General features: G+C 41.4%; 1 protein-coding gene across 6 annotated transcripts in view; it reads left to right on the top strand.

Moving 5' to 3' along the window:
* Positions 1 to 334: 334 nt before the first annotated feature.
* Positions 335 to 13,875, top strand: part of utrn (utrophin) — a gene marked incomplete at both ends in the record, with an annotated part of 155,992 nt that continues 142,451 nt past the window's right edge. For 5 of the 6 annotated variants that reach the window (XM_079571935.1, XM_079571936.1, XM_079571934.1 and 2 more), the window contains one exon: positions 7,447 to 7,531. In XM_079571935.1, coding sequence (XP_079428061.1) covers positions 7,447 to 7,531 — 85 coding nt within the window. Of the gene's footprint in view, positions 706 to 1,912; positions 2,052 to 7,446; positions 7,532 to 13,875 lie in introns of those variants that run through there. The other variant, XM_079571939.1, reaches the window with a different exon arrangement.

Here is a 13,875-nt window from a genome sequence, read left to right as displayed (position 1 = left end):
CAACCACGCCATGTTTCCATCTCGCGTCAGGAAAAGTTTTTACAGCCAGAGGGGAGAGCCCGAGACCCTTGTGAAGTCACCATCTAAAACAACAGTGTGTCCGCGTAAAGGCTTCAAAATAAAACCAAGTAGCGCTGTAACTGTAAGAAGCACTGTGACTGCACACCTACAGCAAAGTGCCAGTTATCAATGTGGTATTTTATAATAGTAAACAGAAAATAAAGAACATTGTGCGCATTACTTTGTGCCCATTGCAGAATCCGCGCTCTTACTTTGAAGCGCGTTTCCCTCACACAAACACGAACGACTGTTTGGATTGACTGCGCAGCAAGTCGCAAGAAGAAGGAGTCAAGTAAGCGACAGGAACAAAGTTGCGGGACCTGCTTTGATACAACTGTGGAGCCTGGTCGTGAAATGTAAAATCTGCCCTCGTGGATATACAGGTGGATGCCCAAACGCCGGGGTGGAAAGGGAGACGCGTCTCTTGGAGCGTTTTTGCGCATTGTGGAAGAGTGGACGCGCTTTTCCCTAAAGTTGACCAAGTTACATTAGGAACTTTTTTTTTTTTTTTTTTTAACTCATCCACAATGGCTTAAACTTTTAACTTGATGCACCCTTCTTTTTGACACATTGGATCCTTTTCAACTTTTGTACTTGTTTTGAAATGGTTGTGAACACGTCCAGTGATCCCCGGTGACAGCAAAGGTAGTTGTTGTGATTTGCTTTCATTGTACTTTGTCGTAGATTCGTGCAAAAAATATGCTTTAACTGTATACAACCTTTTTCCTGGTTAGCCTACAATCCGGCTTGCTTTGGGGCTTGCCTAATGAGAAGTTACTAAACTGTTGTGAAACCTGGCTGCAGTCATACCTCAGATGTAGAATATTAACTACAAAAAAAACCTTTTCGTGGACAGCCTTTTAGAGAAAACTTGATCAGACTCAACTTTTTGGACCTCTTGTCAGCTATTTGCTTTGAGATTTAGGCAATCAAAAGCAAAGTTTCTAAACAGATACCCTGGTCAGTTATGGGCCTATCCTTAATGGACTGTTATGGTTGATTTTTTTGTGTGAGTTCTCCTATTTTTAGGGCTTGCTTCATCCTTAAAGAACTGTGACTTACTATTCACAACTAGTTATAAAGGGTCCATAAAGTCCTTTCAAGGTAAAGGCAGTCTGTTGTGGGTCTGAGCTGGGTTTGAACACACCATGCATGTCTGTAATCACTCAGGAATGAATCCATTTGTTTAAAAAGCGTGTCAGACTGCATGCACTTTGTCACGTTGACCTTTTATTTACATGAGGTCAATGTCAAATGTAATGCATTTAAAGGATTTGTTTCAGGGGTTAACAAGGAAACATAGAGAGTATTGTATTATGGGGCCAAGCATCTACTATAGGTTTACAAGAAGGAGTAAGTGCAGAGAAAGTAACAATATGCAAAAAGATGAAAAACATAGACCTCCTATAATGGAGCATTAAACAAATAGGCAATGTCATGTGGAATTAACTCATTCTTTTTCTTTCACACATCTCAAATGGACTACAATACTGTATGAGAGAAAGTCAATCATGGACATACATCAACCATAATATGCTGCATAATGATGGATCTAGATGACCTGCTTTCTTAACATTTGTATTCTGTGCAGAGCAACATTTTCAAGACTTTGTTATTACACTGCTGTTAAGTGAGTATTTAGCCTTATTTAGTTAAGGACAGTGTGAAATGGCCTGAGTGCTGTCGGACAGATGTTGGGAGGTGTCAATAACTTGTTTGTTTATGGGGAGTGCTGTGTTGACGTCCACTCGAACCCTTTTACTCAGATAGCCACCGCGTTTACCAAGTGCGGGCGCCGGTTGTAAATCAATTCGTATAAATCAAATGAATGGGTTTCTGTTTTTCCTTTCAGGTGGAGAAAGATTCAGTAACGCGTTGGACCATTTCTGCCACCGGCATCTGGGATTAATTGCGCGCCATGGCAACGCAGGGCAACATCGGAGAAGGGGGAGTGGACGAAGAGTTTAACGACAGAATCAAGTGGAGATCTGGTAGGTGTTCGGGGTGTCGGATTGATATTTTGTTTGTTGATTGTTATAGTCTTATAAGAAATTGAATCTCGGCTTCCCCCACAAACTGCTGTTGCGCTTGGGCTACCTCAGGCGGTGCTTGGGGCCATCGACAATTTTAGACTTTATGCATTTTAGATTGAGAACTTGAAGACAAATGTAGGTTTATTTTGGCCCCTCTTCACAACCATTAATGTCCTGAACCACTAAAATAGCCTCAATAAGCACTATTTTTTACTCAATAACAACAACATTTGTAGCTTCAACCACTTTTATCGGTCTCTTGCCCAATATTATTTTTAAAAAAGTTAGAAAACAAACATTATGCTGGTGTAGAATCCACTATGTTGTCCCGTCATGGCATATGATTGACAACTCTGCATTTTTAATTCATCACTAAACACTTTTGGGTGTTTGTGTTGTACGTGCGAATCAGCAGTCACAGTGAAAGGAAACTCGGATCTTGCCAGAAATCCTGTTGTGCATGGTTAACCTCAGTTCCCATGGTGGCAACAGTAGAGACCGGGGCGAAGCAGCAAGTAACAATGGGCACGGAGAGAAGAGGAGAGGGTTGGTTGTAATCTGCTGCCTTGGAGAAAGAGAAAGTAACTGTAAAGGTGGCCAATGGCGGGATAGATGGTTGAAAGACAAGAATGTGGCGATGGCTTTATAAAAAAGGCCCCACCCAGTCGAGCTTTCTCAGCAGATCATTGCACAGGTTAATCTTTTGTAGACATCCGCGCACAGACAGACAATGTGTCGAGCAGGCAAGTTCGAGAGGAGCAGTGAACTCAAATTAGTTCAAGATTAGCTCTGCCCGTTGTGTTTTCCTTCCCCAGATATGTATTCAAAATTGACATTGTTTTCGTCACACTGCTACACAATAAAAGAAGCGCTGTAAATAGAAGAGGCTGCATTTGCAATCCTTACATGTATGACGTGGATAGTCAAGGTTGCACTGCCTCTATACCAGCTCCCCCTGCACAACCACCCACAATGCCACAGAGACCTGGCAGAGTGCAGGAATTCCACTGCTTTGGTGGAGTTAGCAATTTAACAACGCTCGTCTCCAAACCACAAATCTTTCTCAAACACACATTCAAGTTACGCAGCACATATAAAGTGATTATTCGATGTGATGCGGAAAGACAATGGCAAGAAAATCCATTCGGGTGTGAGTAGCATTGTAAGAAATGATGGAGATAGACAAAAGTACAGTGTGTAAAGATCATGCAGCAGGAGAAGCTTTTCTACTTTTCTACTGTATAAAGTTGTTTTTCTTGTCCTCTTTTTCTTGGGGGTTTGTGGCTTTATCGTTTTCGTTTACTTTAGTGCTAAGCAGAGGCAGGTGAGTGTGCAGAGCAGGTGGAAGTGTGTTTTCTCAGCTGTCAGAACCTGTTGACAGAAGCGTTAGCCGACTCCTGCCTGGGCTCTTACGTTTGAATGCATCGAGGTCCGTCAGATTAAACCTTTACATTTTAGCACCTCACTTGAAGAAGTCACAGATAAATACTGCAACTTCATCAGTTAGTCTAGCGTTTGAGAATGTTTCCTTCGTTTAATGATATGCCATAGCGCCAGGGTTGTCCAGCACTGCTGCAGATTTCAAATGTGCTCGGCTTCAAGGGATCTGGGGGTACCACTTATCAGCTTTTCCAGGCATTGAGGTTGTTATGTAACCCCATAATTGACTAGAAAGCACAAAGGGTCAAGGTCATAGGTAATACTTTCTTCACCATCTCTCTCCCTGCTCTAGTCCACAACATAATTTCCTGTATTGCCCTGTTTGAATAAAAATGGATATTGCAAAAATGCATCACTTTGGCATTTGTATTCAGAGCTTGGTTTAGCTTTTAACGCTTTATCTTCCCTGTCGCACCCCTCCCCCCATTTACCTATTGAAGTATGGAGACCAGTGTGAAAGGTCAGATATCACCCGTCTTACTTTAGCTGTTGTTCAGCCGCCACGACCCATTTTCTCGCATGTTTATTTGTCACTTGAGAGCCTTGCTATAGAGCAAGTACGTATGTTCTGGTTACCCGATCTTGATCCATTTCCAGATTGTTTATGTTTTTTTTTTTTTTTTTAAAACATGTGTTGAATTCACTGCGTAATGAACAGTGTTAAAGAGAAAAGTTATGTTGTCTTCGGTTAGGAATGTCTCTGAACTACGGGAGTGGTAAGATTTATGTCACCCTACTTGCTTAGCTACTTGTGACAAATCCATAATTCCAGTTTTGGCTTCTTGTACTGGAGCAGGGTGGACACGATATAATTGCAGCCTGCATTCTGTGACCTCCTTCTCATCATGATGACATTATAGGGAAGCTGACAACAACATATGGAAAGGAGTGCAGAAAACACAATGCTATGTTTTGTGGTAATGCTGCAGGCAAATGTTGTCGTAAGATGTGAAACTAAAACAATGGTGTGAATCATATTTTTTTTTAAACTGACGGTAAAATGATAGATGAACTGAATGAAATCTTTGAAGGTTCAAAAGGTAATTACACTAATGGGTGTGCTCTGCTTGTTACTGCCTTGTCTGGGCCACACAGCCTTTACGACTGAAGGGTTAACCTGTGTGCAGAGGTGTGTTAAATACTTCTTATTGCATAACACTGGGCCAAAGAACCACATGCACATGATTGACTTGTCGTTTTCCCTTTGTGTTTTCATTGTCTCCGCTCCAGCTGCTGTTGTGAGTTGGTGTAGTGCAAAGTACATTTAAACGGGCTTCTATTCACGTCACTACTGTGGAATCTTTGTAATGCAGTACACAACATCTGATACAGTAAATAAGTAAGATCTTGTACAGAAAAAAAGAGAATGAGTCAGAGTTTGTTGCGAACACTTTGAGGCACAGAGAGCCAATTCAACATCATCAACAACAACTCAGAAGGCTGGAATTCTGTTTTTAGTAAAAAGATTTGTTTTAATAGATGCAATCTCATGCCACCACTTGTATGAATGGAGGAGAAGCATGCCTCCTATGGGAATGCAGCTTGTGTTGTGCAGTTATAAATATCCAGTGCTCTCTCTGATGCTCTGTCTTTACTAGCCATAGCTCACTCCTAACTGCTTGGGAAGTGGGTGGAAAATAGTGGCTGGAAATTTTGGGAATGGAAACTGTGGCTCAAAAACGTCACTCTCGGGTGGGGCGGACTGTGGGACCCAGTGCTTTCAGCCTCGCGAGCGCCCTTTGAATATAACTCCACTCCACCCATTCAACATGACATTTAAATTTGCGGATTCGGTCGAAAATGAGCCGTCTTGTGCGCCCTTGAGGTTTGCTCAAATGAATACGCTCCGTTCCTTCGTCTTCTTCTGTGGAACCTGCTACTACTGAGTGGAGTTGCCTACCACTGTGAGAGCTGCTCATTAGGACGACAAATCCCCGTTGGCCAATCTTACCTTCTGACCTCTCGCATGACAGGATTTACCACAACAAAAAATAGGCTGAGGCCCAGACACAGTCGAGATTAACCCTTTAAAGTTAGACGGGCACTTGCAAACCCATGCCTCTCATAGTCGCTATATATATATATAAAGTGTGGAGCCTGCATCGTTTCAGTGCAACAATTTGTAACAACATTTCTATACCATCCCTGTGTTTGAATGAATGAGTGGCTGATAATATAGTTGGGACACAGAGCTATATTTTGGGCCGGGGTTGATGTGGATCTGGAAAGTCCCTCCTGGTCTACTTGCCTTCAGCCGGCCTCACTCTGACTCTCCTCATTCCTCTGAGCAGCTCTGAAGCAGCTGTAGTGACGTCTGTGCTGGGACACATGATTATTTTTGGTCAGGAGGTGTCACTGGACTGGGAAATAATCGAAATAAATCCACATGAACAACTAGAAGGGTTTTGCTCCGATCACCAAGGGCTGTCACGATAATTACTATATCGACTTATCGTTCAATAAATAACAGATAAACGATATATTTTGGGATTGATATTTATCGTTGATGCAGTTATTACCTTTCCCCCCCTATTTTTCTTTTTAAAATTTTGTTTTCCAACTGAAGCAAATTGAGTTACATTATATTTCATGTTTATTGAAGCTTGTGTGGTATTTTAGGATATGATGATGCACTTTTAGAACCAAGGTTTACTGTCATTTTTATGCCTGAGGGCTGACAGTATTTAGTATCGTTAGAACCAATAACATCGTTTTTCCCCGATACTTTCCTGTCTCAATATATCGAACTTCAAATTTGTTTTTGTGACAGGCCTAGAAACACCAGGAAGCCTCTGTGACTGTAGTGTGTGAGTGGGCGATGGTGCAGACTGGCAGCCTTGCTTCAGCCTATAATAATAAAAAAGGCCAATTTCCCCAAATCCACTTGCTCCTGTTCACAATCACAGACAGAGGGACGAAGTTTAATTTAAAACTGTCTCCGCAGCCCTGTTATGTTTCTAGCTTTCACAGACCCAGCTTGCACACATCCACATTGTCCATCAATATATACTGTATGAATGTTTCACAACTTTAAAGCTGGGGTACCTGACTTTTTGTTGTTGTAAAGTAAAATGTATTTTTGCCACCAGAGAGTATGTTGTAACTACAGCAAAAATGGACGATAGAAGTAGTATCTAAGTCAATGCAATTTATTTAGGGGGCAGTCCCCCTGCTTCACTTTGCCACTGCTCAAAGCTGTACACGGGCGTGAAACCTGCATTTAATTAATTTGCTTAAACAATTTGGGTGTGCAGGAGGGATTGTGAGAGCTAGAAATGAGTTTGGGTCAAAGACTAAACATTTCATTTTTTGAACTGGAAAAATCAGGTACCCCAGCTTTAAGGAAGTGTCCAACAACTCCATGCACTCCACTCCGACACAATTTTATAATAAGATGTTGGCATCTCGCACTGTAGTTTGTTTCACTGTAGTGCTCTTACAATATACGCTATCTAGGTAGAAAAAAGATTTTACTACAATGAAAAAGTCAGGAACGGGAGCTTTAATCACACTGTATGTGCAGTAAATTACATTTAAGTCACAATGATGTAACTTTTTACATGCAATTGGACAGGTTTCATCCTTTTCTGTAGATTTGTTGAGTCAGAGAATGTTGTAATCACATAAAAGTCCAAGCATCTTAGCGTACACTTAAGTGAATGCGCAGAAAACCTGCTTCTTCCTCCATTGTTTATTGTAGACTAAAAATATCGATGTCAGATGCACCTGGCTTTGTTACTGTTTTCCCTAGTCATTAGACGCTTTATAGGGCAGTCCTTCTCACCCTCCTGCTGAGAATACCACCACCAAACCTCCCCTCGCACCTCCACTTCCTCTTTCACTCTCTCCATCAACATCGTTTCTTCCTGTTCCGGTTCGTTTTGTTTATGCTTTTTTCTTTGTCTTCGTAAACATGAATAAGACGAATAAAAGCAGATGGTTATCATGGCGAAAACTTAGCTATTTTAGAAAGAAAGGAAAACAAGAGCAGACTTTAGGTAAGTGTATGAGAAGTTACTGCACTAAGGCAAAGTGTACAGCAATACATTTGTCTGGAAATACTTTGGTATTGGCAGATTGGTATGGACGCTACACTTGCGCTATACTGCTTTATCTTATTCATGTTTTTCCACTTTGTTTTTCCATTTCTTACTGAACTCAGAGCCCACTGCTCAACAAGTTGTGATATAAATAATCCAATATGTAATGCTGATGATATTATGATACCTTATAGATTGTTGTAATCAATACGTTATTTGCACACACAAAAAACAGTACGTGCTCAATCTTTCAAAAATATAAAACCTTGAGAAGTAAAGCCTTTTTCAAAGAAATAACATAGCACATTGGCTGTACTCTCTCCTATTCATAGTTTCCATATGACTTCATTCCTTTATGTCGACAATCTTTTGAAGGTCAAATTGAAAAGACAACACAAGCCTTTAGGAGGGCAGGAAGTTCTCCAGTGGAATGTAAAGTGATTTTTCTAAAAGCTGATAAAGTCCCAGTCAAATAAAATATTATTTTGTCAGATCCCTTAAAGGAACAGGCCACCGTTTTTCCATACTGAGATACTGTATGTTCTTACCTGAGCTTAGACGAGTTGATACGTACCTGTCGTGCCTATGGAGGAGCGTGGTCGCTTCTAACTTTACCCCGTTTGGAGCTATAGGAATATGATGGGAGAGGCATCTTTGGTCTTTTTGCGTGACTGAGGGCACACACAAAGATTAGACAGGTACGCATCAACTCGTCTAAGCTCAGGTAAGAGCATATCTCAGTATGTGAAAACGGTGGCCTGTTTCCTTTAAAGAGTAGAGATGTCACAGACTTTTGTATGTCGTAATTTCTTATACAAGTTTCTTTTGTTTCTTTAGTCGCATTAAGTAAAATGTTTTACTTTGAGCATTAAGGATTAAAGGTTCATATTGTGCAGTTCAAGCTAGTGTGGTGTGCTACATCCAAAACATTTAAAACATTATGTAATATTACAGCCCTTTTAATGCATGTTTTGGTGTGTAATCCATCCCGATTGCCCCCATGTTGTGTCTGTGCGTTTGCATGGATGATTATGCCAGCATATGTAATCTGTTGACGTTCCTGGCATTCCCCCGCTGATGCCCGCTGCGATGGGGACAGAACAGTGCTCTCTGTGTTCGCGCCCCCCCCTGTCTAACCATTGCGTTATGACTCAACACGCTTTGGCCCAGTCCCACACCGCTATGGCCCCCCGCTTACCCTCTCGCTGTCCCACCTCCCCTCGGTCCACTCCTGCATTCCTCTCATCTCCGCTCTCACAGGAGACTGAGGGAGAGCGGCCAAACCATGTCAACATAGTCCCATGTCCATCTGGTCCAGCTGAGGGATTTTACCTTGCAGGTTGTGTTGTGGAGAGTGGAGTAAAGATGGCGGAGGATGGGCCAAAACTCACAGGTAGGACAGTCAGTGGACAGGTTGGATGGGTTAATAGCTGCAGCAGGTGTGCACCAGGTGGGGCAATAAGGTGTGGGGCTTTTGATGCTCATTGCTCACCTTTAGTTGCATTGTTGAGTACCATGGAATCATTGACAGTCAGTGTTATCACCATAAAGTCCTGTTTCCTTGGTTTTGGTAGTTTTTTCTATTGAAGTCTTTATTATTTTGTGACAGGTAGTAGTGATTAGTAGTTGGGCATTCATTTGAGCATTCATTTCGTTTTTTACAGTATCACTCTAATTTACTCACAGCACAGTCCGATAGTGTGTACAGTATTTAGAATGACTTAGGAAAGTATCTGAATTCAGTATCTGTATTTCCACTAATATCTAATGGTATTGCGTGTAAAGGCAATAGAACAGATTTTTGGTACATCCACCTTTGGTAAATGCGTATTTGTAGATAGATCCCACTATACAATAGACTGCAGTGCACAGTGTTAACTCTCCATTCAGTTTTTCTCTAATTGCACCATTTCACACAGCCTCCCTCACTATAGCTGTGTTTGCCAGGCTGCTAAGTGGGGATATGGGATAATCTTCCTGGACGTTCCGAGTGTTTTCCTTACAAATTCCCAAATGTTGGTGAGGGAAGAGTGTCAACACGGCCGCTCCGGCTGGGACAGGCTCAGACAAGTGACCGCTGTGGGGAGGTGGGAGGAATGCATGGGAAATGATAGGAATTCTGTGCATTCCTTCTTAACTACAAGGTCTTTGCAAATGAATCAAAGCGACTAAATGTTGATGTAATTTGTGCAGCGGAAGGAGAAAGTTTGTTTAAGTTTGAGGTAGTTGAAGTTTGAGTGAAGTTTCATTGGTTTACATGTGTCAGTGGCCTCAGTGGGCTGTGTGGGTGTAGTGTTGTTCATTTTGAAAGACCAGACAGCTGAGCCTCAGTCAAGGACAGGTTCACCTTAGGCACTAGCACTTTATGAGTTTGGCCTCCGCTGTACAAGAAAACTGATTTAAACCAGGGCACAAAAGTAACTGCATACTTGAACAGTTTGGGGCAATCATCCATCCAATCTAAAAGAATCACTTATGTCATTTATCTTTCAATAGATTGAAAGATTTTTTTTACGTAAAAGATTGTAAATAAAAGGTTGAGCAAAATGACTGATCCCTGTGACATTCTGCATTTTTGGAGAGATTGTTATTATTGCTTTTGTTAAAATGTGCTGGTTTTAGCAGGCAATGGCAATGTAAAGATACAAAGTGCACATGAATTGTGCTAAAATCGGGATATATTCTTTAGCCTATCACGCATCCCTAATTGTAAAACAGAAAAGAAGCAGTTTTTTGGGATATCAACGTGGATCATTCATTATTGATACTAGAAGCTTGAAATATTGTTAAAATGCAACTAGAAGAATGCTAATCGAGCATCACCTATTTTAAGAAGGTTGATGATCCCACTGCTTTTCTGCTCTTTTATTATTGTCATTGAAAAGTGAACGACTTCCAAATCAAACCTGTAAACCTGATATTTACAGTCTCAGTCTCCAGACCTCTTTAGCAGTAAATCGTTGCATGTCCAGCTGTAAGTGCCCCCGGCCGGCGCGGCTAAACTTTGTAAATATGTGCATTTGTCGAAGCCTTGGCCTCGTGTTGACTGTGTGACGCTGCCGTGGTTACCCTTCAGTTTGTTTGGTTTTCACTTCAGCGCCTCCCTCCATTTCCCACTGGGCCTGTTGTGCGGTCACAAACCCTCCACCTGTGAAAGAAACATACACTGTGATGCCACGACAGTTTATTTCACTTTGACAGATGCATCTTTTTGCTTGATTCTGCAATATAGGCGCTCGAGAATACAGTTATACCTGATATATGAGTAGCCTACACGAGTTTATGAGGCATTTGCAAGATTATTGACTGCCAAACATGTTATTAGAACTATCCACAAGGCAACATCCTAATCTCATAATGTCTGTTTATTGAGCTGTGTGAGCACCCCGGTGGGATTACTCTTCCTGATGCAATCGCTGCTTCCTGTTTGGTTTTAGAGGAAGTGACTCTTTGCACTTTCCCTGTACCTGACCTTGTCCTTAAATGTCTTCAACATCCCTCTGGCTGAGCTATAGTTAAGAGATTCTCTATTTGTTTTGCATAGAAACATGGCACTGTTCGGTCATCATTTCCACTTGCCTGTTTGGATGTCTTTTTTTAGGTTGTATGACTAACCAACCCACAACTCGTCCGGCACTTTTACAAGATTACAACAAGTTTTCCGAAGTAGAGCCTGAACTAAGTTTCTTAAATAGACAAACAAAAATGGACCTCTCATACCGACCAATTAGACATGAAGAATTTGTAATAGTTATTATCCTTGTTATTTAATATGGGTTTACAGTGTTGTCTGCATGAAGCCAGGCTGTAGTCTCAATTTCTAAAAAACATGTGTTCAAAGTTTGTTTTACATATATTTGATGGGTGTGTGGTTTCGGGTTGCTTAAAATGTCACGTTGTCTTGTCAATAGTAAACATTGCTAGGGTATTGCATATATTATAGCCTGTACTGTTACAGTTGTGCTCAAAAGTTTACATACCCAGGCTGACTTTTTGATTTTTCAGAGAATATGAATGATGACACATTTGTTTCAGAAATGTTGAGGCTTGTCTCTGTGCTGTTTGGCATATTGTAAGCAGATACTTTGTGGCATTTGTGAAGTAATGGATTTCTTCTGGCAACTTGGCCAGGCAGCTCATTTTTCATTAAGTACCTCTTTATTGTGCTACACCACTTTTTTCAGAATGTCGTGTATTTCCGGTGAAGTTATCTCTTGTGTTTTTAATTTTTGCATCCCAAACAAGTTTTTGGTTGACCTGACCGGGGTTTGGGGTCAACAGAATCCCACAGTATCCACTTATTAATTAGAGTTTGAACACTGCTGATTGATATTCTCAGTATCTTGGAATCGTTTTTATAACTCTTTCCCATTTCATACAGTTCAACTACCTTTACTTCAGATCCTCTGACAATTATTTTGCTTTCCTTATGACTCAGAAACCAGAAATGCCAGTGCAGCACTGGCTGAAGGGTCTGTCAGGAGCCCAAAAACTCACTGATCTTTTATGCACACACAATATTTACAAACACAGATCACAGGTGAGATTGTTTACCTTTAGTAGCCATTCAAAGCCCTTTGTGTCAACTGTGCATATTATCAGGCTGTTTTTGATCAAAAAGAGTAAAGTCAGTTGTTTGACTATAAATGGCTTCACACAACTAACACTAACTATGAGAGAAAAATTACTTTTTGTGTTTTCGTTCATATTCTCTGAAAAATAGTAAAAAAATAAAAAATCCTGCCTGTATGTAAACTTTTGAGCACAACTATACATGAATATGAGTTGTTACCAATTTGTTTATATGTGTTCTGACACTGTTCCCAGTAAATTACATATATTTGTAAGTAAAATTTACTTCAATTTTGTATGTGAAAACCAACCTTCCAAATTTTCGTAGTTGCAGTAATGCGAGTAAACATGCAAAACAAGTGAACACGTGCTGTGCTACAATCCCTGTTTAGTGGGAGACTCACAGCTGTGCCAGTGCTTTGATCCGTCCTGCAGAAGGACATTCCTGGCCGGGTTGAGCAGGAGCTGCCCTCAGATCAGGTGGGAGGTGGTGGGCGGCTGGAGGAGGAGGTGGGGGCGTGTCCTGGATGAATTGGCTGCATTGTGCCGTGGAGGTGGAAAGGTTCAGAGCCCAGGGACCTGAGCCCACTGGGAGCCTCTCCTGAGGCCTCGGGGGGCCTTCACAGGGTGTCAGCGAGTCAAAGGCACGGAGAGAAGTTTATGTCTTCAAAGTACTTACCTGTCTGTCCTGCATAATAAATTGCAGGACTATTTTCAACATGTTTTGACTGAAACCTCTAGAAATGTGTTTTTGTTGCTGTTGCACATTTGATCACAAATACAGCACAAGGACTTTTGATTATTGTGCACAAAATCACTTTGGACTAAAAGTAATAATTTGCATATGATCCACTTTTATTTTTTGGTTTTATTGAAAAATCTATTAAATCGTATTGCATCTGTGTTAATTAAGGAACTAGTCTTCCATTTCTTGCTCTCTTCACCTTTGTCGCCTCTATCCGTCTTCTAACCCCGCTCCAGCCTCCCCCTGTTGTACATTCCTGTTTTTTTGCCCCTTCTCACCCTGCCCGCGGCGGCACTTGTACTCAGCACATACATCCAAAACAAAGAGCCTGACTACTGCTATAGAGCCTGTCATCATAACCTCTGACCTGCTGTTCAGTTCATGGGGCTTTACACAGCAGTTTGTGAGATGATGGTGGCGTTTTTACATCCATGCACACAGTGATGTTTAGCGCTCTTTGCCCCTCAGTGCTTCATCAGGTGCTTAGGAACAGATGTTCCCGCTCTCCTCTTTGACCCTGTGACAGGTGAGCAATGAGTGACGGCAGAATGAGCGAGTAACTGTGAGAAAACAATTTGCCGAAATACAACCACTTGAACATTTGGATATAACAATGAAAGACAAAGCCAAATCAGGAATTGGCTCATTGTCTTTCAATAACCTTTAAGAGTGGTTGGACTGCTACTTCTCAGCAAGGAGGCTGTGACATCACTTGCTTCACGAGTGTATTCATGCAATGTCTCATGTGCAATGTCTCATATAAGTTGAATACAGGAAAGATTACACACACATGCGAGAGTCTTCAATGCAAGATTGCTGCTGTTTCTTCTTTGCCACGTCAGAAATATTAGGTCTAATACATAGTCTTTCGTGGCCTGCTAAGATCCTCTGCCAGTCGTAAAGCACTTCAAAGCAGCTCGGCCTGTGCCTGAAAAACAATGAGGCCTTATTACAGGGCCACGTTGGTCCAGAATAAAAGCAGGAG

This window comes from Gobius niger, assembly GCF_951799975.1.
Source record: "Gobius niger genome assembly, chromosome: 15".
Classification (NCBI taxonomy): Eukaryota; Metazoa; Chordata; class Actinopteri; order Gobiiformes; family Gobiidae; genus Gobius; species Gobius niger.
The sequence above is the reverse complement of the archived record's forward strand: the minus strand, read 5'-3'. Positions and strand labels throughout refer to the sequence as shown.